A 23,490-nucleotide genomic window follows, 5' to 3' on the forward strand; every position below is an offset into this window, starting at 1 on the left:
ATTATAGTACTTATATTCTTGTACATAAGTGAGCAGTATTATAGTAGTTATATTCTTGTATATAGGGGCAGTATTATAGTAGTTATATTCTTGTACATAGGAGCAGTATTATAGTAGTTATATTCTTGTACATAGGGGGCAGTATTATAGTAGTTATATTCTTGTACATAGGGGGGAGTATTATAGTAGTTATATTCTTGTACATAGGAGGCAGTATTATAGTAGTTATATTCTTGTACATAGAGGGCAGTATTATAGTAGTTATATTCTTGTACATAGGAGCAGTATTATAGTAGTTATATTCTTGTACATTGGGGGCAGTATTATAGTAGTTATATTCTTGTACATAGGAGGCAATATTATAGTAGTTATATTCTTTTACATAGGGGGCAGTTTTAATAGTTATATTCTTGTACATAGGGGGCAGTATTATAGTAGTTATATTCTTGTACATCGGAGGTAGTGTTATAGTAGTTATATTCTTGTACATAGGGGGCAGTATTATAGTAGTTATATTTTTGTACATTGGAGCAGTATTATAGTAGTTATATTCTTGTACATAGGGGGTAGTATTATAGTATTTATATTCTTGTACATAGAGGGCAGTATTATAATAGTTATATTCTTGTACATAAGGGTAGTATTATAGTAGTTATAGTCTTGTACATAGGTGGCAGTATTATAGTCGTCATATTCTTGTACATAGGGGACAGTATTATAGTAGTTATATTCTTGTACAAAAGGGGCAGTATTATAGTAGTTATATTCTTGTACATAGAGGGCAGTATTATAGTAGTTATATTCTTGTACATAGGGGTAGTATTATAGTAGTTATATTCTTGTACATAGGAGCAGTATTATAGTAGTTATATTCTTGTACATAGGAGGCAGTATTATAGTAGTTATATTCTTGTACATAGGGGGCAGTATTACAGTAGTTATATTCTTGTACATAGGGGGCAGTATTATAGTAGTTATATTCTTCTACATAGGAGGCAGTATTATAGTAGTTATATTCTTGTACATGGAAGGCAGTATTTTAGTAGTTATGTTCTTTTACATAGGAGGCAGTATTATAGGAGTTATATTCTTGTACATAGGGGGCAGTTTTATTAGTTATATTTTGTACATATGGGGCAGTATTATAGTAGTTTTATTCTTGTATATAGGAGGCAGTATTATAGTAGTTATATTCCTGTACATAGGGAGCAGTATTATAGTAGTTATATTCTTGTACATAGGAGCAGTATTGTAGTAGTTATATTCTTGTAAATAGGGTGCAGTATTACAATAGTTGTATTCTTGTACATTGAGGCAGTGTTATAGTAGTTATATTCTTGTACATAGGGAGCAGTATTATATTAGTTATATTCTTGTACATAGGGGGCAGTATTTTATTAGTTATTTTCTTGTACAAAGGGGGCAGTATTATAGTAGTTACATTCTTGTACATATAGGGCAGTATTATAATAGTTATATTCTTGTACATAGGGGGTAGTATTATAGTAGTTATATTCTTGTACATAGGAGGCAGTATTATAGTAGTTATATTCTTGTACATAGGGGGCAGTATTATAGTAGTTATATTCTTGTACATAGGGGGCAGTATTACAGTAGTTATAATCTTGTACATAGGGAGCAGTATTATAGTAGTTATATTCTTGTACATAGGAGGCAGTATTATAGTAGGTATATTCTTGTACATAGGAGGCAGTATTATAGTAGTTATATTCTTGTACACAGGGAGCAGTATTATATTAGTTATATTCTTGTACATAGGAGCAGTATTATAGTAGTTATATTCTTGTACATAGGGGGCAGTATTATAGTAGTTATATTCTTGTACATAGGGGGCAGTATTATATTAGTTATATTCTTGTACATAGGGGGCAGTATTATATTAGTTATTTTCTTGTACAAAGGGGGCAGTATTATAGTAGTTACATTCTTGTACATAGGGGGGAGTATTATAGTAGTTATATTCTTGTACATAGGAGGCAGTATTACAGTAGTTATATTCTTGTACATAGAGGGCAGTATTATAGTAGTTATATTCTTGTACATAGGAGCAGTATTATAGTAGTTATATTCTTGTACATAGGGGGCAGTATTATAGTAGTTATATTCTTGTACATAGGAGGCAATATTATAGTTGTTATATTCTTGAACATAGGAGGCAGTATTATAGTAGTTATATTCTTGTACATAGTGGGCAGTATTATACTAGTTATATTCTAGTACATAGAGGGCAGTATTATAGTAGTTATATTCTTGTACATAAGGGAGCAGTATTATAGTAGTTATAATCTTGTACATAGGGAGCAGTATTATAGTAGTTATATTCTTGTACATAGGGGGCAGTATTATAGTAGTTATATTCTTGTACATAGGGGGCAGTATTATTGTAGTTATATTCTTGTACATAGGGGGCAGTATTATAGTAGTTATATTCATGTACAGAGGGAGCAGTATTATAGTAGTTATGTTCTTGTACATAGGGGGCAGTATTATAGTAGTTATATTCTTGTAAATAGGGTGCAGTATTACAATAGTTGTATTCTTGTACATAGAGGCAGTGTTATAGTAGTTATATTCTTGTACATGGGGAGCAGTATTATATTAGTTATATTCTTGTACATAGGAGGCAATATTATAGTAGTTATATTCTTTTACATAGGGGGCAGTTTTAATAGTTATATTCTTGTACATAGGGGGCAGTATTATAGTAGTTATATTCTTGTACATCGGAGGTAGTGTTATAGTAGTTATATTCTTGTACATAGGGGGCAGTATTATAGTAGTTATATTTTTGTACATTGGAGCAGTATTATAGTAGTTATATTCTTGTACATAGGGGGTAGTATTATAGTATTTATATTCTTGTACATAGAGGGCAGTATTATAATAGTTATATTCTTGTACATAAGGGTAGTATTATAGTAGTTATAGTCTTGTACATAGGTGGCAGTATTATAGTCATCATATTCTTGTACATAGGGGACAGTATTATAGTAGTTATATTCTTGTACAAAAGGGGCAGTATTATAGTAGTTATATTCTTGTACATAGAGGGCAGTATTATAGTAGTTATATTCTTGTACATAGGGGTAGTATTATAGTAGTTATATTCTTGTACATAGGAGCAGTATTATAGTAGTTATATTCTTGTACATAGGAGGCAGTATTATAGTAGTTATATTCTTGTACATAGGGGGCAGTATTACAGTAGTTATATTCTTGTACATAGGGGGCAGTATTATAGTAGTTATATTCTTCTACATAGGAGGCAGTATTATAGTAGTTATATTCTTGTACATGGAAGGCAGTATTTTAGTAGTTATGTTCTTTTACATAGGAGGCAGTATTATAGGAGTTATATTCTTGTACATAGGGGGCAGTTTTATTAGTTATATTTTGTACATATGGGGCAGTATTATAGTAGTTTTATTCTTGTATATAGGAGGCAGTATTATAGTAGTTATATTCCTGTACATAGGGAGCAGTATTATAGTAGTTATATTCTTGTACATAGGAGCAGTATTGTAGTAGTTATATTCTTGTAAATAGGGTGCAGTATTACAATAGTTGTATTCTTGTACATTGAGGCAGTGTTATAGTAGTTATATTCTTGAACATAGGGAGCAGTATTATATTAGTTATATTCTTGTACATAGGGGGCAGTATTTTATTAGTTATTTTCTTGTACAAAGGGGGCAGTATTATAGTAGTTACATTCTTGTACATATAGGGCAGTATTATAATAGTTATATTCTTGTACATAGGGGGTAGTATTATAGTAGTTATATTCTTGTACATAGGAGGCAGTATTATAGTAGTTATATTCTTGTACATAGGGGGCAGTATTATAGTAGTTATATTCTTGTACATAGGGGGCAGTATTACAGTAGTTATAATCTTGTACATAGGGAGCAGTATTATAGTAGTTATATTCTTGTACATAGGAGGCAGTATTATAGTAGTTATATTCTTGTACACAGGGAGCAGTATTATATTAGTTATATTCTTGTACATAGGAGCAGTATTATAGTAGTTATATTCTTGTACATAGGGGGCAGTATTATAGTAGTTATATTCTTGTACATAGGGGGCAGTATTATATTAGTTATATTCTTGTACATAGGGGGCAGTATTATATTAGTTATTTTCTTGTACAAAGGGGGCAGTATTATAGTAGTTACATTCTTGTACATAGGGGGGAGTATTATAGTAGTTATATTCTTGTACATAGGAGGCAGTATTATAGTAGTTATATTCTTGTACATAGAGGGCAGTATTATAGTAGTTATATTCTTGTACATAGGAGCAGTATTATAGTAGTTATATTCTTGTACATAGGGGGCAGTATTATAGTAGTTATATTCTTGTACATAGGAGGCAATATTATAGTTGTTATATTCTTGAACATAGGAGGCAGTATTATAGTAGTTATATTCTTGTACATAGTGGGCAGTATTATACTAGTTATATTCTAGTACATAGAGGGCAGTATTATAGTAGTTATATTCTTGTACATAAGGGAGCAGTATTATAGTAGTTATAATCTTGTACATAGGGAGCAGTATTATAGTAGTTATATTCTTGTACATAGGGGGCAGTATTATAGTAGTTATATTCTTGTACATAGGGGGCAGTATTATTGTAGTTATATTCTTGTACATAGGGGGCAGTATTATAGTAGTTATATTCATGTACAGAGGGAGCAGTATTATAGTAGTTATGTTCTTGTACATAGGGGGCAGTATTATAGTAGTTATATTCTTGTAAATAGGGTGCAGTATTACAATAGTTGTATTCTTGTACATAGAGGCAGTGTTATAGTAGTTATATTCTTGTACATGGGGAGCAGTATTATATTAGTTATATTCTTGTACATAGGGGGCAGTATTATATTAGTTATTTTCTTGTACAAAGGGGGCAGTATTATAGTAGTTACATTCTTGTACATATAGGGCAGTATTATAATAGTTATATTCTTGTACATAGGGGGTAGTATTATAGTAGTTATATTCTTGTACATAGGAGGCAGTATTATAGTAGTTATATTCTTGTACATAGGGGGCAGTATTATAGTAGTTATATTCTTGTACATAGGGGGCAGTATTATAGTAGTTATATTCTTGTGCATAGGGGGCAGTAAAATAGTAGCTATATTCTTGTGCAAAGGGGGCAGTATTATAGTAGTTATATTCTTGTACATAGAGGGTAGTATTATAGTAGTTATTTTCTTGTACATAGGTGGCAGTATTATAGTAGTCATATTCTTGTACATGGGGGACAGTATTATAGTAGTTATATTCATATACATAGGAGCAGTATTATAGTAGTTATATTCTTGTACATAGGGGGCAGTATTATAGTTGTTATATTCTTGTACATCGAGAGCAGTATTATAGTAGTTATGTTCTTCTACATAGGGGGCCGTATTATAGTAGTTATATTCTTGTAAATAGGGAGCAATATTATAGTAGTTATATTGTTGTACATAGGGAGCCGTATTATAGTAGTTATATTCTTGTACATAGGAGGCAGTATTATAATAGTTATATTCTTGTACATAGAAGGCTGTATTTTAGTAGTTATATTCTTGTACATAGGAGGCAGTATTATAGTAGTTATGTTTTTCTACATAGGGGGCCGTATTATAGTAGTTATATTCTTGTAAATAGGGAGCAATATTATAGTAGTTATATTCTTGTACATAGGAGGCAGTATTATAGTAGTTATATTCTTGTACATAGGAGGCAGTATTATAATAGTTATATTCTTGTACATAGAAGGCTGTATTTTAGTAGTTATATTCTTGTACATAGGAGGCAGTATTATAGTAGTTATGTTTTTCTACATAGGGGGCCGTATTATAGTAGTTATATTCTTGTAAATAGGGAGCAATATTATAGGAGTTATATTCTTGTACATAGGAGCAGTATTATAGTAGTTATATTCTTTTACATAGGGGGCAGTTTTAATAGTTATATTCTTGTACATAGGGGGCAGTATTATAGTAGTTATATTCTTGTACATCGGAGGTAGTGTTATAGTAGTTATATTCTTGTACATAGGGGGCAGTATTATAGTAGTTATATTTTTGTACATTGGAGCAGTATTATAGTAGTTATATTCTTGTACATAGGGGGTAGTATTATAGTATTTATATTCTTGTACATAGAGGGCAGTATTATAACAGTTATATTCTTGTACATAAGGGTAGTATTATAGTAGTTATAGTCTTGTACATAGGTGGCAGTTTTATAGTCGTCATATTCTTGTACATAGGGGACAGTATTATAGTAGTTATATTCTTGTAAAAAAGGGGCAGTATTATAGTAGTTATATTCTTGTACATAGAGGGCAGTATTATAGTAGTTATATTCTTGTACATAGGGGTAGTATTATAGTAGTTATATTCTTGTACATAGGAGCAGTATTATAGTAGTTATATTCTTGTACATAGGGGGCAGTATTACAGTAGTTATATTCTTGTACATAGGGGGCAGTATTATAGTAGTTATATTCTTATACATAGGAGGCAGTATTATAGTAGTTATATTCTTGTACATGGAAGGCAGTATTTTAGTAGTTATGTTCTTTTACATAGGAGGCAGTATTATAGGAGTTATATTCTTGTACATAGGGGGCAGTTTTATTAGTTATATTTTGTATATATGGGGCAGTATTATAGTAGTTTTATTCTTGTATATAGGAGGCAGTATTATAGTAGTTATATTCCTGTGCATAGGGAGCAGTATTATAGTAGTTATATTCTTGTACATAGGAGCAGTATTGTAGTAGTTATATTCTTGTAAATAGGGTGCAGTATTACAATAGTTGTATTCTTGTACATAGAGGCAGTGTTATAGTAGTTATATTCTTGTACATAGGGAGATGTATTATATTAGTTATATTCTTGTACAAAGGGGGCAGTATTATAGTAGTTACATTCTTGTACATATAGGGCAGTATTATAATAGTTATATTCTTGTACATAGGGGGTAGTATTATAGTAGTTATATTCTTGTACATAGGAGGCAGTATTATAGTAGTTATATTCTTGTACATAGGGGGCAGTATTATAGTAGTTATATTCTTGTACATAGGGGGCAGTATTATAGTAGTTATAATCTTGTACATAGGGAGCAGTATTATAGTAGTTATATTCTTGTACTTAGGAGTAGTATTATAGTAGTTATGTTCTTGTACATAGGGGGCAGTATTATAGTAGTTATATTCTTGTACATAGGAGGCAGTATTATAGTAGGTATATTCTTGTACATAGGAGGCAGTATTACAGTAGTTATATTCTTGTACATAGGGGACAGTATTATAGTAGTTATATTCTTGTACATAGGAGGCAGTATTATAGTAGGTATGTTCTTGTACATAGAAGGCAGTATTATAGTAGTTATATTCTTGTACATAGGGGGTAGTATTATAGTAGTTATATTCTTGTACATAGGGGACAGTATTATAGTAGTTATATTCTTGTACTTAGGGGGCAGTATTATAGTAGTTATATTCTTGTACATAGGGGGCATTATTATAGTAGTTATATTCTTGTACATAGGGGGTAGTATTATAATGGTTATATTCTTGTACATAGGAGGCAGTATTACAATAGTTATATTCTTGTACATAGGGGGCATTATTATAGTAGTTATATTCTTGTACATAGGAGGCAGTATTATAGTAGTTATATTCTTGTACTTAGGGGGCAGTATTATAGTAGTTATATTCTTGTACATAGGGGGCATTATTATAGTAGTTATATTCTTGTACATAGGGGGTAGTATTATAATGGTTATATTCTTGTACATAGGAGGCAGTATTATAATAGTTATATTCTTGTACATAGGGGGCATTATTATAGTAGTTATATTCTTGTACATAGGGGGTAGTATTATAGTAGTTATATTCTTGTACATCGGAGCAGTATTATAATGGTTATATTCTAGTACATAGGAGGCAGTATTATAGTAGTTGTATTCTTGTACATAGGAGGCAGTATTATAGTAGTTATATTCTTGTACTTAGGGGGCAGTATTATAGTATTTATGTTCTTGTACTTAGGGGGTAGTATTATAGTAGTTATATTCTTGTACTTAGGAGGCAGTATTATAGTAGTTATATTCTTGTACATAGGGGGCAGTATTATAGTAGTTATATTCTTGTACATAGGGGGCAGTATTATAGTAGTTATATTCTTGTACATATGAGGCAGTATTATAGTATTTATATTCTTGTACATAGGGGGCAGTATTATAGTAGTTATATTCTTGTAAATAAGGAGCAGTATTATAGTAGTTATATTCTTGTACATAGGGAGCAGTATTATAGTAGTTATATTCTTGTACATAGGGAGCAGTATTATAGTAGTTACATTCTTGTACATAGAGGGCAGTATTATAGTAGTTATATTCTTGTACATAGGAGGCAGTATTATAATAGTTATATTCTTGTACATAGGAGGCAGTATTATAATACTTATATTCTTGTACATAGGAGGCAGTATTATAATAGTTATATTCTTGTACATATGGGGCAGTATTATAGTAGTTATATTCTTGTACATAGGGGGCAGTATTATAGTAGTTATATTCTTGTACATAGGGAGCAGTATTATAGTAGTTATATTCTTGTACATAGGGAGCAGTATTATAGTAGTTACATTCTTGTACATAGAGGGCAGTATTATAATAGTTTTATTCTTGTACATAGGGGGCAGTATTATAATAGTTATATTCTTGTACATTGGAGTAGTATTATAGTGGTTATATTCTTGTACATAGGAGGCAGTATTATAGAAGTTATGTTCTTGTACATAGGGGGTAGTGTTATAGTAGTTATATTCTTGTACATAGGGGGCAGTATTTTAGTAGTTATATTCTTGTACATAGGAGGCAGTATTATAGTATTTATATTCTTGTACATAGGGGGCAGTATTATAGTAGTTATATTCTTGTACATAGGGGGTAGTATTATAGTAGTTATATTCTTGTACATAGGGGCAGTATTATAGTAGTTATATTCTTGTACATAGGGGGCAGTATTATAGTAGTTATATTCTTGTACATAGGGAGCAGTATTATAGTAGTTATATTCTTGTACATAGGGAGTAGTATTATAGTAGTTATATTCTTGTACACAGGGGGCAGTATTATAGTAGTTATATTCTTGTACATAGGGAGCTGTTTTATAGTAGTTATATTTATGTGCATAGGGAGCAGTATTATAGTAGTTATATTCATGTGCATAGGGGGCAGTATTACAATAGTTGTATTCTTGTACATAGGGGGCAGTATTATAGTTATTATATTCCTGTACATAGGGGACAGTTTCTCTGTGATTTATAGCCTTATGCTGTCTGAAAGTCTCTGCTGATTTCATTTTTTACATTTAGTTAATTTACAACAGAAAAACAAAATCCTATAACCGGATATCCTACTCCGTGATATCTTGTAAAGTGTCTCGACTACTTGCTTACATTATGCCAATGATCACCTGCAGATTTCTCCCCAGTTGAGTCTCCCATTTTCTATAATCCTGATTTAGAAGGCAGGATGTGGATCTATTTGTAAATGTGGATTAAGTCCTACAGAATGCAGGGAAATCTCGGGGTAATGGGCTGGAACAGTAGAATAAAGGATCATATGATCAGTATTAGAAGCCGGGGCTGGACGGCTGGTGAGCACTTGTTTTCTTCTGTAGGAACATTGCCGTATTGTTCAGTCTTTGTAATGAATGCACAAGCAGAATGGAGGTGACAGCCGGCGCTGCAGACTGCAGGGGTTTCAATGCAATTTCTTAAATGTGTTCATGTAGCGAGAGCATCCGTGAGAAACCTCATGAGGAATAACCAGCTATCCAACTCATAAATCTCTATGCTGTGACAGTTGCAGAATATTTCAGGTTAGTGGAAGCTGCTGCGAGATAAAATGATATGATCCCCATACAACCTCTGGGACTTGGACCCCACCTGACCCACTATTGTAGCCACATACCGTAGTTGATCCACCATATATGTGACTCTCGCCAATAATACCCATTATTATACCTACCTGCCCCAATTACCACATCAGTGTCCAGTTTACATAATCACTTTGCATCTGATTGCTTAGAAGGAGACCGGCTAAGTTTAATCTGCGACACAGGATATAAAGTTAGGACGTGTATGGCTCTATCTTTGTCATGAAGGGGTTAATTTCCCCTGTGGTGGTCCTGCAGGAGAATTAACCTGACACCCGGTCCAGTGGCCACAATTGGAGGCTACTCTGATGGCAGCCATCACTGTGAATTCCAACAGTGGCATTTACATATCCCAACAAAAGAAGGAAGCTTCTTCTGTTACCTGAATGCCTCACCTGTGACAAGATCAATAATAGCCGTTCATTCCCTACGGCCCCAGGGCTGCCATGTATATTTGCCTATTAAGCCCTGCTTGTGGCAGGACATAATACAGAGAATGTCCGCAGAAGTACAATATACTGCAATAATGAAGCACTGCAGTATATTTTATATGAGATCAAAAGATCACAAGGGGACCAGAAAAAGAAAGTAAAAGAAGGATTTTTTAATTGCTACAAATAATGAAAAATTTCAGTTTAAACCCCCTTTTCTTCCCTTTTTAACATAAATAATCTAAAGAAAGCAAAAAAAAAATGTTGGGTATCAAAATGTTCTTAAAATCCGATCTAATAAAATAATGCAACGCCAGAATTGCACTTTATTGTTCACTCTGTCTCCAAGAAAAACATTTATAACAATCAACCAAAAAGTACCCCAAACTCTTGCCCAGCCAAGCAGAACCGTACTGCTATCGCAATGTAGCGGATGACGAGCCCATAATTGTTACATCTGTATACCTGAAGGAGCGGCTTTTACATTACTTACTTCACAATCTATGTAAACTGTGAATCTAGTCGGGCTGAATTCTTCATGCAGCTGTGTCCATTTACCGGCAGTCCTATGAGATTGCATTCCACATGACACATTCAGCCCTGCTGCACGGACTGAGGGCTTATTCACGCCGACAGATTTGCTCGCGTATTTGTGCATGAAAAATTTGCGTACGGAGAGAACAGAATCCACTTCCTTCACGCAAACAATATGCAGCAGGACGTATTTTCCTGCACATTTGCACACAAAAATAGCACTTATTGAGCCAATTGCCTTAATTGCCCATTTCAATGAATGGCGGCGTGGTTACTGGGTTTTTTGTGCGCACAAATGTACCCGATTTGCACACGCAAGAAGTACAGTAAAACATGCACCTGCGCATGCAAATCCACAACACCCATTCCACAAAAAGATGCTTCAAATGCGCCTGTAAATCCACGTCCGCTCGTGGGCGTCCGGCCTCGGCCACATCTGTACTTTACACCAACGACCCTTCAGCTGCAACAATCACAGTAACATAGTAACATAGTTCGTAAGGCCGAATGAAGACAAAGTCCATCTAGTCCAGCCTGTCTATCCTACTGTGTTGTTGATCCAGAGGAAGGCAAAAAACCCCAAGAGCAGAAGCCAATTAGCCCTTTTGGGGAAAAAATTCCTTCCCGACTCCCTAATGGCAATCAGACTGTTCCCTGGATCAACCCCTAATAGTTCCTACCTGCCTGTATACCCGGATTAACAATTAACCTAAGATTTATATCCTGTAATATCCTTCTTCTCCAGAAAGACATCTAGTCCCTCTTAAACTCCTCTATGGATTTTGCCATCACCACATTCTGAGGCAGAGAGTTCCACAGTCTCACTGCTCTTACAGTAAAGAACCCCTTCTGTGTTGGTGATGAAACCTGCTTTCTTCTAGACGTAGCGGATGCCCTCTTGTTACCGTCGCAGTCCTGGGTGTAAACAGATCCTGGGAGAGATCCTTGTATTAATCGTCTCCGTAATCATTTTTGCAATGAAATCAACAGATAAGCAAATAGCTCTGATTTGATACAAAGTTTCTGCTGCGCGGAGTCACCGTATGGGAACGTGTGACAATTACCCCCGGCGGCTTCCGATGGTGTCTAAACCTTCCTTAGTGGAGCCGTGGCTGAGATGTGCGATCCGTATCATCTTGTGTTCATGTTTTCTATTCCGGAGGAATAACCTGCTATTTTCTCCTTGGAGCTTTCAGTCTTATATAATAGTCCAGACTGAAGATAATCTAGGAGCAGTATATTGGAAAATCCTAACATAAAACTTTGAGGCTTAAAGAGGAACTGCAGTTTATTTATTTTTTTGCAAAAATGTACAAAATAAGCGATTATAAATGTTTTTGAATTCGCTTTTATCAGCCTTTTCAGTCCATTTTTGATAGAAACGTGTCTTCTTCACTGCATAGCAGAAGAGGGCGCTCCGGCTGTGCCTGCACCGCTCTCTGCAGTGCAGGCACAGCTGTTCCCATATAGCACTTTATTAAAGGGGTTGTCCTAGTTATAGAATTTAGGTAAATCCAACTTCACCAGCTGTAACATAACACATAAGCATATACTCCCATCTCCTTGCTCCCATTGTGTCCTATGCCAGTGCCTGGTCCTATGCCAGTGCCTGGTCCTATGCACCTGTTTGTTTGCGGGCTGAAGTCCCGCCCACTTTACGGGATGTCACAGGCACTGGAGCCAATCACAAAGATCAGCGATTGAGTGCTAAGCTCTGTTATTGGCTGCCGCGCCTGGGACGTCCCATAAACAAGTTGGGGAAGCCTGTAAACGTGACGTCAGAGGGGAGACCTGGAGCAGCGCTGTGGGACATAGTGGGAGAGGCGGGTGTAAGCTTATTTGTCATGTTACAGCTGGATTTATAGAAGTTCTATACCTCAGACAACCCCTTTAATAAGCGTGCTTTATATGTATCATTGATTCTTACAAACGCGCATGTACCAGTTTGCTGCGTTCTGAATGCAAACAAGACTTTGTATTCACTGTCAGCAAGCAGAGATGTGGAAAGGGGTGAAGAATTGAACCATAAAATATATCAGAAAGCTGTTGAGCTTTTCATTCATGCATTAAGCTTTATTTGCATAAAACCGTAAAACCGCATTAATGAAGGGTTTGTGGCATGGGAGTTATTTCTAGAGCTCTCTCATTCGCCCGCGCCATCATTAGTGAGCGGCTGCCTGGCATCAGGGAAGCCAGACAAATATTCTGCCTCATTTTCAGATTAGTCGTCACCCATTTTTGTTCTGTTTATTCCATGCTCAAAATGTATTTGCAGTAGGAATGTTAATACGGCGTAATTACTACGGCAGCATGTTCATCGCTGGGGATTTGTTTGACATTCGGGTAATGAATAATCTGCTCCTATTGTCCCTTCCCAGGCTCCGGCATAAAGGGCTTCATTCGCTTTTGTTCATATACAAGTGAAAAAATTGACAAAATTATGGATTCCATTCGGTTGTCAGAAATTAACAAATTAGAGAAATTATTAGTGACGACTTTTAGATTTATTCCAAGAAGCAATAAAAAAAAATCACTGAAAAGAGCGAGAAAAAGTCTGCAGCGCATTTAGCGCAGACGGGAATCAGTTTTAGGTCGTTTTGTTTTAAATTTCCTTTTTGAATGAAATGTTACAACTTTTTGTACCGAGTAAGAATGTCCTTATGTGCAGGAAACGCTTAAAGCACCCACGTTCACGGAGGGCTTTTTGTCACTATGTTGCAGTGCTGAGGGCCCGGTGGGGGGGGGGGGGGGGGGGCGCATTCGACCAAAGGAAACATCCACATGGAGTTTTGTACAGATACGTCCTTCTTTAGCGGGATTGTACCAGAATTTCAAGTTATCTCCAATCCTCAGGATCGGGGCGATCACTTGCTGATCGGTGGGGGGATGGGGGGGCTCACTGGTATTTTGCTTTTAAAAACAGTCATCATTGTTTTCTTTCCCGTTGATATAGCCAGGCGAGGGCTTGTTTTTTGCAGCATGAGTTGTATTTTTTTAATGGCATCACTTACTATACCATGAAATATGTTAAAAAACTCTTAAAAATTCTAAGTGGGGTGAAAATGGAAAAGCATCCCACAATAGCACCCTTTTTTGGGGAGACACACAGAAGTGGTAAAAACGGGCAGAACGTCCCAGATAGGAGGCCAATCGGCACTGGAGTGTAGAAAAAGGGTAGAGTTCAGCGAACAAAAAAGTGTGGTTATAAGGTAGAGCAGGTGCTGCCGCCCTAGTGTGCGGGGGGAGCAATGGTCCTAACAGTGTCTGTGAAGTTGGAGAAGAGGTGAAAAAGTTAAGACTTAGGCACAACCTATAGTCGGTGCAGTCTTATAGAACTAACAGGTTGTACTCTGCAGAGTCCATACTGAGCCAAATGACCATCTAGTGGAGTGTAAAATCCAAGGGATGTCTTATTAGGTAAATCAAACCAGCAATGTAACAGATTTCAGGTACACAGACCTCTTCCTCAGACAGCGGGGTAATTACTGTTTGTAGCAAATACTAAGTACATAAGGAAGATAAAAAGGATAAAGTAACACATTGACAAGAAAATAGTGAAAAGGGAAAAAAGATAAACAAGGAGGAAAAACAATCTGAGGTTAAAATAAATAGTAAAAGGTAAAAGTAAAACAAAATGAGGGATTTTATATAAAAGACAAGTTGAGAACACACTTTAACTATTTACTAATAATGCATGATTTGGGCATCCAGTTTTATGTTTACTGTGACACCTTCTATGGAGACCCCTGAATGGACCCTTCATCTATACCTGTTTGGGTTTGTGGTCTCGCAGGTTGTGCACCATAATAACTCTCCTAGTTAAGAGATTTAGTATTAAGCATCAGTCCATCGGGACGCCGCGGGTGACACATCCTAATATCACGATGAGCTGTGCCAACTGACAACCTCATTAGTTGGGTGACATATACGGCATCTTTTTGTCTAATGAACTAACATTGATTTTGGCCGCTCTCCCCGACAGCCTCGCTCTTCATTTCCATTGAGATGATTGAGAGGATAATTACCTTGAAACAAGACTGCATCATCCAGACCTGTTGTCAGGATCAGTGGATGTGGGCCCACTAAGCCACAGACTGGGGGGACTTGGGGCCAAATCTAGAGAAGGCACCTGAGGTCGGGGGAAACAGAGCAGGTTCAGCACGGTATAAACAGACAGGAAGCAGAGAGGAAAATGGTCAATGCACTAAGCCAAGGTCAGAAGTGGTAAAAGCGGAGTAGTCAGGGTAGAGCCAAAGTCAGAAACCGGAAAGTCAATGCTAATGAATAGCACCTTTAGCAGCCCCCAAAAGACCATAAGCCAGAGAGTTCAACCTGGGAGAGCCTTTCACTGGGTGGTGGGAGGGGACGTTTGAAGGTGTGGATAAAAGCGTGGCTAACCTAGTGCAAGAAAGGGAGAGAGAGGCAGAACGAGAGAGAGAGAGAGAGAGAGAGAGAGAGAGAGAATGAGAGAGAGAGGGAGGGAGAGAGAGAGAGAGACAGAACGAGAGAGAGAGAGAGACAGAACGAGAGAGAGAGGGAGGGAGAGACAGAATGAGAGAGCGGGAAAGAGAGACAGAGAGAGAGCGGGCGGGAGAGACAGAATGAGAGAGCGGGAAAGAGAGACAGAGAGAGAGCGGGCGGGAGAGACAGAATGAGAGAGCGGGAGGGAGAGGCAGAACGAGAGAGAGGGAGGGAGAGAGAACGAAAGAGAGAGGGAGAGACAGAATGAGAGAAAGAGGGAGAGACAGAATGAGAGAGAGAGAGAAAGACAGAATGAGAGAGAGAGAGAGGGAGAGACAGAATGAGAGAGCGGGAGGGAGAGGCAGAATGAGAAAGAGAGATAGAGAGAGGGAGAGACAGAAAGACAGTGCGGTCTAGTCGTGTTGTATACTTGGGTTGCCAATAATGCTTTGGTATACTTAGTACATCAAAGCAATATTGCAAACCTATTCTGTCACTATAGAAGTTTTTACTGTGAAACTACAACTCCCATGGGACCTTGCTAATGGTACGGACATGCTGAGAGGTGTAGTACATTAAACTGGAATGCAATCCCTACATGTGAACAAAACAGTGATGTATCGCAATCAGAGACAGAATCCACAGTCACACCGAGTGACTCACGGGGGACGTTCTTACTTCTCCTCTCCATCTGCTCCAAATCTTCATACCTCTCAAGCGAATTCTTGTGAAGTTTGCGGGCCAGTTGTCTTCGGCTCATCTGAAACCAATAGCATCAGACACCATGTCACCTGAAGATGGCGCCACTCACTGCGCCCGAGGATATAAACGAGCACCTACACTGTAACATTGTGCCCCCCCGAAATAAATGATAATCTACTATGTGCCCCCTGTAATAAGCTATACTACACTCCGTGCCCGTCATAGTGAATTATACCGCATGCTGTGCCCCCAAAGTAAATAATGCTACATGCCGTGACAGACAGAGATTGGCCTGGCCGGTTACTCATCGGCCCGGCCAGAAATTATGTACAAAGGCCGATTGCCTTATTAAGTTTTTTAATAATTGTCATCTGAGAGCAGGACTGGGCAGCACCCCCGAGCATCTAGTATGTCTCCCCTCAGCTCCTGTCTGGCTGACATAATCAGAGCTGTGACCCTTGGCTTCTCCTCCCAGCGTTTGTGTTCCTGAACATCCTGTACGCATCACAGATGCCAGGAGGAGAGGTCATGGGTCACAGATCTGATTACGATGGCTGGATCGGAGCTAAAGAGAGAGAGACAGTCAAATACCTGATGCTGCGGGGGTGCTGCACAGCTTATCCCTATGGGGCCATAACTCAGGTCATTACTGCTGCTAAGTCACAGTTACTATTTGGGCCATTACTGGGGGGCACTATTACTATATTGGGGTCACCACTGGAGGCATTATTACTACTGGGGCACTGTTAATATTGGGATCACTATTATTATTAATATGGGGTACAATTATTATTATTGAGGCCACTGAGGGGTGAATAATTATTATTGAGGTCACTACTTGGGGCAGTATTACTGTTAGAGCCACTACTGAAGGCACTGTTACTATTGGGGACCCTCCTGGGGAACACTATTACCATATATGGGTACTTCCTGAAGGTATTATTACTATTGAAGTCAGTGAGTAGCGCAGAAATACTTTTGTGGCCACTTCTATGAGCACTATTACTATTGGGGCCAAAACTGGGGACACTATTACTATTGGGGCCAAAACTGGGGGCACTATTACTATTGGGGCCAAAACTGGGGTCACTATTATTATTGGGGCCACAGATACTATTGGGGCCACTACTGCTGGCACTATTACTATTGGGGCACTACTGCTGGCACTACTACTATTGGGGCGACAGTTAATATTGGGACCGCTACTGGGGACACGGTAACTACTGGAGCCAAAACTGGGGGCACTATTACTATTGTCCTAATATGTAGGTGCAACACCCCTGAGGGAAGACCCTGAACATCTGGCTAACGTGAAGAGCTGGGAGGGTTAAGTGCTGATATGTCATGGTGGCACTTACAAGGCTCTGGTCTTGGAGGGATGACACGCAACCAAGGCCAGAGTAGATCGCAGCCAAGCTTCGACACTCCTTTGGCTGGGAGTGCCAATAAAGGGGATGAAGGGGGTTGTAGTAGATATCACGTCGTAGACGTGAAGAAGAAAAAACGCTGCTTTTGCGTTTGTCGGGAAAAAAAGATTTAAAGTCTAACTTCAAGAGCATTTATTAATATAAACATGAGCGACGCGTTTCGGCGAATACAGTCGCCTTTCTCAAGCTCTTTTCCATGTAATACCACCGTTCCCACACACCGGTAATCTAACCGGCGGAGTAATAACATGGAGACCTGTATGATACCTCGGGGCCTTAGGAACTGTTAAGGCCCGATAAAACTTTACTTGCATAAACAGGTAATTCCTGGTAGATTCACTTTCAGCAATTACAGGCAGAAGCTCAGAGGTAGGGAGGATACACAGGAACAATATGGCCCTATGGTCCATGTTATCTATATGTCACTAGTCCTGGAATTTGGGAGCACTCCGGAGGAGGTAAAGGGTAGGGCTCACTCTGCAGACACTATGGTAGATAGAAAATTACTCAAGGAGAACCGCTTAGCCTAGATGCACCCTGTACATCATCCACGTGGGGGTCACAATTACGTACGTCTGTCGGGTGATCCTATTGGCGGACGCCCACACAGGAAAAATGCCAGTAGTGTGAAGGGGTACCTGTTTTAGTAAACTGGGGGGTTGCGTGCTCTCTCTATCTGGACTCCCTCCTATTACATCTATTCTCCAGGCACTATGGGATGTTGTTCCTCTTCCTCCATCTTCACCAACGTGGAAGCTGAAGGTGCTTCCCTGCGGCTCTGTGTTAGCACTCTCTCCTCCTGAAGACAGAACCTCTTCCCGCTCTCAGGCACTCACTTTTATAGCCTCACTTGTACCACATGACACAGTAAGATAGATACATTCAGCAGCAGAGCTGACAGGCAATGATTGTAAGGTAGTTAACCCTTCAGACGCTGCAGCTGTGAAACACATACAGAAAAATGACATGACAGCTTTGCACAGCGCATCCACATAAGACAATACATGTATGGCATTTATGGAGGGGACCGGGGTGGTGTTCTGGGACACTACATAGGGAACCCAGACATGGCAACGCAGGGCACCCTCAGTCCTTGTCCTAATATGTAGGGACCCAGACATGGCAACGCAGGGCACCCTCAGTCCTTGTCCTAATATGTAGGGACCCAGACATGGCAACACAGAGCACCCTCAGTCCTTGTCCTAATATGTAGGGACCCAGACATGGCAACACAGAGCACCCTCAGTCCTTGTCCTAATATGTAGGGACCCAGACATGGCAACGCAGGGCACCCTCAGTCCTTGTCCTAATATGTAGGGATCCAGACATGGCAACGCAGGGCACCCTCAGTCCTTGTCCTAATATGTAGGGACCCAGACATGGCAACACAGGGCACCCTCAGTCCTTGACCTAATATGTAGGGACCCAGACATGACAACACAGAGCACCCTTAGTAGAGCCCTTTTCAATGGAACAGGAAAACACATGGCACAGCGTGTGAAGTGCCTGCGAGTGCGATGTGAGGCTCCCCATTGAAAACAATAAGAAACACTTGCCGATCCTCTGACACAGCTAAGAGCCGCGCCGGAGGATCGCTGTTTACTGAAGTGATGGGAAGCATTAAATGGAGTGCAATGTAAAAAAATTTGCCATCTTCAAGGGGTTTGTTTTCATCATCGTATACGCATTTCCCTTTCCCCTCCGTCTACAACTTAGCTGCTCTCTGCAAGCTTCTCAATGGCCGTATCACTTTCTCCCAGAGGCAACTATTCTTAGAACAGTAGCTGTGACTCTGCAGTACACACAGGAGAGACTCCTGCTTCAACCTCCATCCTGCACCAAGCACCTCTACCTGTCTCTTGTTCCTCCTCATCCCTGTTCCTCCATTCCCACCCTCTCATCAGAGTCTGTAACTACATCTGCTTATCTGGGGAACTGTATGCCAAGGGCTCCAAAAATTGCTTATATAAGTTCCTTGTGGACCATAAAACTTTTCCCCTTATTTGTGTTTCCCTTTATAGGTGATGACCTGAAAATACAATGTCTGAGGTACAGGGGACATTAGAGTTTTCGGTTGAGCTACATAAATTCCACAATGTTGACTTATTCCAGAGAGGGTAAGTGCGCTTTGTGCTCATGGAGTAGATGTTATACTGTTTGCCCATACAGAGCTGATGTATCCACACACTAATGCTCTTCAGTTTGTATTCTTGCTGCTATCATTACTGTTGCAAATGACCTTGAAACTAAAGGGAATCTGTCACCATCTTTTTGTAGTCCTCATAAGGTAGAGATGGGCATGCTGATTACAGTGATAGGTCTGTTTTATACATCTTTGCAGTAGTAAGGGTGCCCACCCACTGGCAATATTTTCTTTCTTGCGCTGCCAGAGCACGAGAAAAATTTTGCATCGCAGCGCAGGAAAGAGGCTGGTATAGAACAGTCATATCGCAAATGGTTTCAATGCGGCTAGCGACAGCAGCGCTAGCCCCATTGAAAGCATAGGAAGAATGCCGCGGACTTCTGCCACAGCTGTGACAGCTGTGGCAGGAGTTTCCTTTATCCCCGTGGTGACCGCGGGGATGAAGGAATCCTCTGCCACAGCTGTCACAGCTGTCACAGCTGTGGCAGAAGTCCACGGCATTCTATTCTATTGCTTTCAATGGGAGCGGCACTGCTGCCGATCCCATTGAAATCAATGGTTTCAGCAAGCCCTGCTAAGATTTAGCTATTCATGAATGAATAGCTAAGGGCTATGTGTGATTGGCTGAGCACTCAGCCAATAGCTAAGCAGTAGCTGCTATTGGCTGAGCCCTCAGCCAATCTGCACAGCCCTTTCAGGAGGCGGGGATTTTTAAATCCTCGACTGCTGAAAGAGCTCAGTAGCAGTGTCGGGGAGCCAGCAGGAGGATGCGGCTGAGAGCAGGAGAGGTGAGTATAATTTTTTTTCACACTTATTGATGATTATTGGGGAAGGGCTTATATTTCAAGCCCTTCCCCGATAATCATTCCACGGGGCTTGCCAAAGCAGTGCTTTCAATGGGATCGGCAGCTGTGCCGATCCCATTGAAAGCAATGGAATAGAATGCCGGGGACTTCTGCCACAGCTGTGACAGCTGTGGCAGAGGATTCCTTCATCCCTGCGGTCCCCGCAGGGATGAAGGAAACTCCTGCCACAGCTGTCACAGCTGTGGCAGAAGTCCCCGGCATTCTCCATGTCTTTTCAATAGGGCTAGCGCTGCTGCCGCTGGCCCCATTGAAAAGACTGGCGATATGTCGGCGTGATGCCAATATCCCCGGCGTCATGCCGATTTTTTTCTCGCACTGCAATGCGAGACTTTAACTTTAGATTTGCATCGCAGTGGAGAAAATATCGCCAGTGGGTGGGAGCCCTTAGGGAGACATTTGCATCTTATCAGTAGCAACCACACAAAACACTACAAGAAATAGTCAATATTCATAAGCTGCAGCAAGCCCTGCCCATCCTGCCCTCCATCTGATGATTGACTTCTGTTTGCCTATTACTGTGCATAGAAAGATAGCTGTCAGTCAGTATCTGGAGGATGGGGTGGATGGGGCTAGCTGCAGCTCATAAATATCAAGGACTACTTCTTGTAGTCCTCTCTGTGGCTGCTACTAAAGAAATCCAAGTTTCTTCCAAACTACTGCACAGATAGACGAAAGTAACTTTTCAGCCCAGTGTCAGGTCGAGGCATGCACAGCCAGATATTGGAGGTACACTTTAAGTAAAGACTTCCATTAAGAACAGAATCCTGTTGGACATCCTGGTCAGTACTTGGGCTGAGCTTCTATGACTTCTGAAAAAATCTTTACTAGTCCTCAAACTCATGGCCCTTAAACGGGTTATCCCGGACTTTTACTTCTGATATCCAATGCTCAGGATAAGTCATCAGTAGTTGATCGGTGGGGGTCCACTGTTTAGAATTCCTGCCAATCGGCTGATTGCCCGGCCTGCTGTCAGTGCGGATAGCGCTCGATGCAGATAGTGTGATACTTCATTGAATGGAAGCTGTGCCTGCAATACCAAATTGGGTCGCTGCACTACAAACAGCGCTATAGGCGTTCAGCTCTGTCCACACTGACAGAGGGCCCGGAGATCAGCTGATCAGCGGGGATTACAAGCTGTGGACTTCTGCTAGGTTGGGACATTAGGATAAGTCATCAATAGTCATGGTCACACCTGGGGTACACTTTGGGACAGGCTTGGCCTTCAGAGTGTTCAATCTGTGCAACTGCTTAAGGCACATTGTCTTTTATCCTGAAGGGGGCACCATTTGATGGTCACCACATATATTAAAAGGGTTTTCCAGGTCTCCAATATTGATGACTCATAGTTAGGATAAGTCATCAATATCAGATCGGTGGGACTCTGCTGCTTGAGATCCCTGCCAACCGGCTGCTTGAAGAGGCTGCGATACTTACCCGAGGGTACTGGTGTCACGTTCATTCATCATGTGCTCTGAGAGCTGCTCAGTTCCATCAAGTGAATGGGATTACCTGACAACATGGCTATGAAATGTGCGGCAAAGATGACCTGGTGCTCCCCTGAGCACTGCAGCTTTTTCAAATAGCTGATTGGTGGGGGTCCCAAATGACGGACCCCCCCGATCTGATATTGTTGGCTCCTAATCATGGGACATCAATATTGGATTTCAAGAGAAAAAAATCTCAGCAGTTTTAGACATGGCACAGCACTGTTTGAGCACTATATGGTGGCACTATGTGGCACTACTACGTAGACACTGTACAGTGCTTTATTAATGCGTGATATGGTGGTGTCACTGTATAGCGGAATTGTATTCTACTCCCATAATTTAAGCCCCTTCCTGTATGACAATGATAATTAGGCACCACATGGGGACACAAGTGAAAATTAGGATATAATGGGCCCAATTTATACCAAAAAAGCATCATTTTCCCAGATGCAGGAGGAACCAATTTATTTAAAAAAGCAGCGCTCCAAGTGTACGAGTGAAAGTAAAGGTAGGAAAGGCACTTACTTCAGCGAGGAGTTGGCGAGCACCGATGAGCCCCTCAGACATCCACGATCGCTTAGAAAGTAGCACATCGTTGTCCAGGTTGGTGTGATGGAGAGGAACGACTCCAGTTCATTCCAAGAGGCAAAGTGCAATCAATACAGGGAAGTGCGCCGTGCTTCGGAGGACAGGGGAGCGGATCGGCCTCCTTTTTCGAGCGCAATACATTTTGGAATGAGACATGTTGCCAATGTATATAGATAAACACAAAAAATGACCAGAGGTGCATCCACACCCGTGACCACAGCACCTCCCAATATTTTCTAAGCCACCACAACAAAGACGCCAACTGATGCGTTTAACTCTACTTGAAAAAATTGCCTATGGTGAATTTACCAAATTATGTAACAAAGAGATGTTTTGTATCTTGGATACTTTGACCTCAATGAGTACTTGAACACATATGACTCCTTCTCCCATATTTCTCCTGTCTTTTTTGGTCCCTCCGTCTGCTCTTCTTTTTTAATGTTATTTAAAAAATTATATTATAATTTGCTTCCCCTGAGGATGCTGAAAAGGCGAAACATGTTGGGGCTAGATTATAACAGGGTTTTGGTGATGCTGACTTACTAATTTCCACATAGGCTTTTGGAAGTTGGCCATCCAGGCCTATGTTGAATTCAGTGAATGGCTGATCTCTGCCTCTGATTGGCTGAGCTCTGTGACCAATCAAAGGCAGTGCTCAACTGTCATTCAATGGCTGAGCATTGCCTCTGATTAGTCAGAGCTCTAAGCCAGTTAGAGGCAGCGCTTTCTGGAGGTGGGGATTTTTAAACCTTGGCCAGAAGAAAATGCTGGACACTGCTGAGGAGCAAGAGAGAAGAAGCACCGGAGCCCCAACAGCGCCACTAAGTAACGTATTCATTTAAAAAAAATGTTTCATTCAGGGCTTGTTTT

General features: G+C 39.8%; 1 protein-coding gene across 1 annotated transcript in view; it reads left to right on the top strand.

The window, feature by feature from the left end:
* FAM135B (family with sequence similarity 135 member B) overlaps positions 1-23,490 on the top strand; it is a 205,691-nt gene that overhangs the window by 80,428 nt on the left and 101,773 nt on the right. Inside the window, exon 2 of the mRNA XM_066578914.1 lies at positions 19,558-19,653. Within this exon, the coding sequence (XP_066435011.1) occupies positions 19,577-19,653 (77 nt within the window). The 5' untranslated portion in view covers positions 19,558-19,576. The remainder of the gene's footprint in view (positions 1-19,557; positions 19,654-23,490) is intronic.

The sequence above is a fragment of the Eleutherodactylus coqui genome, chromosome 9 (genome assembly GCF_035609145.1).
Source record: "Eleutherodactylus coqui strain aEleCoq1 chromosome 9, aEleCoq1.hap1, whole genome shotgun sequence".
Lineage (NCBI taxonomy): Eukaryota > Metazoa > Chordata > Amphibia > Anura > Eleutherodactylidae > Eleutherodactylus > Eleutherodactylus coqui.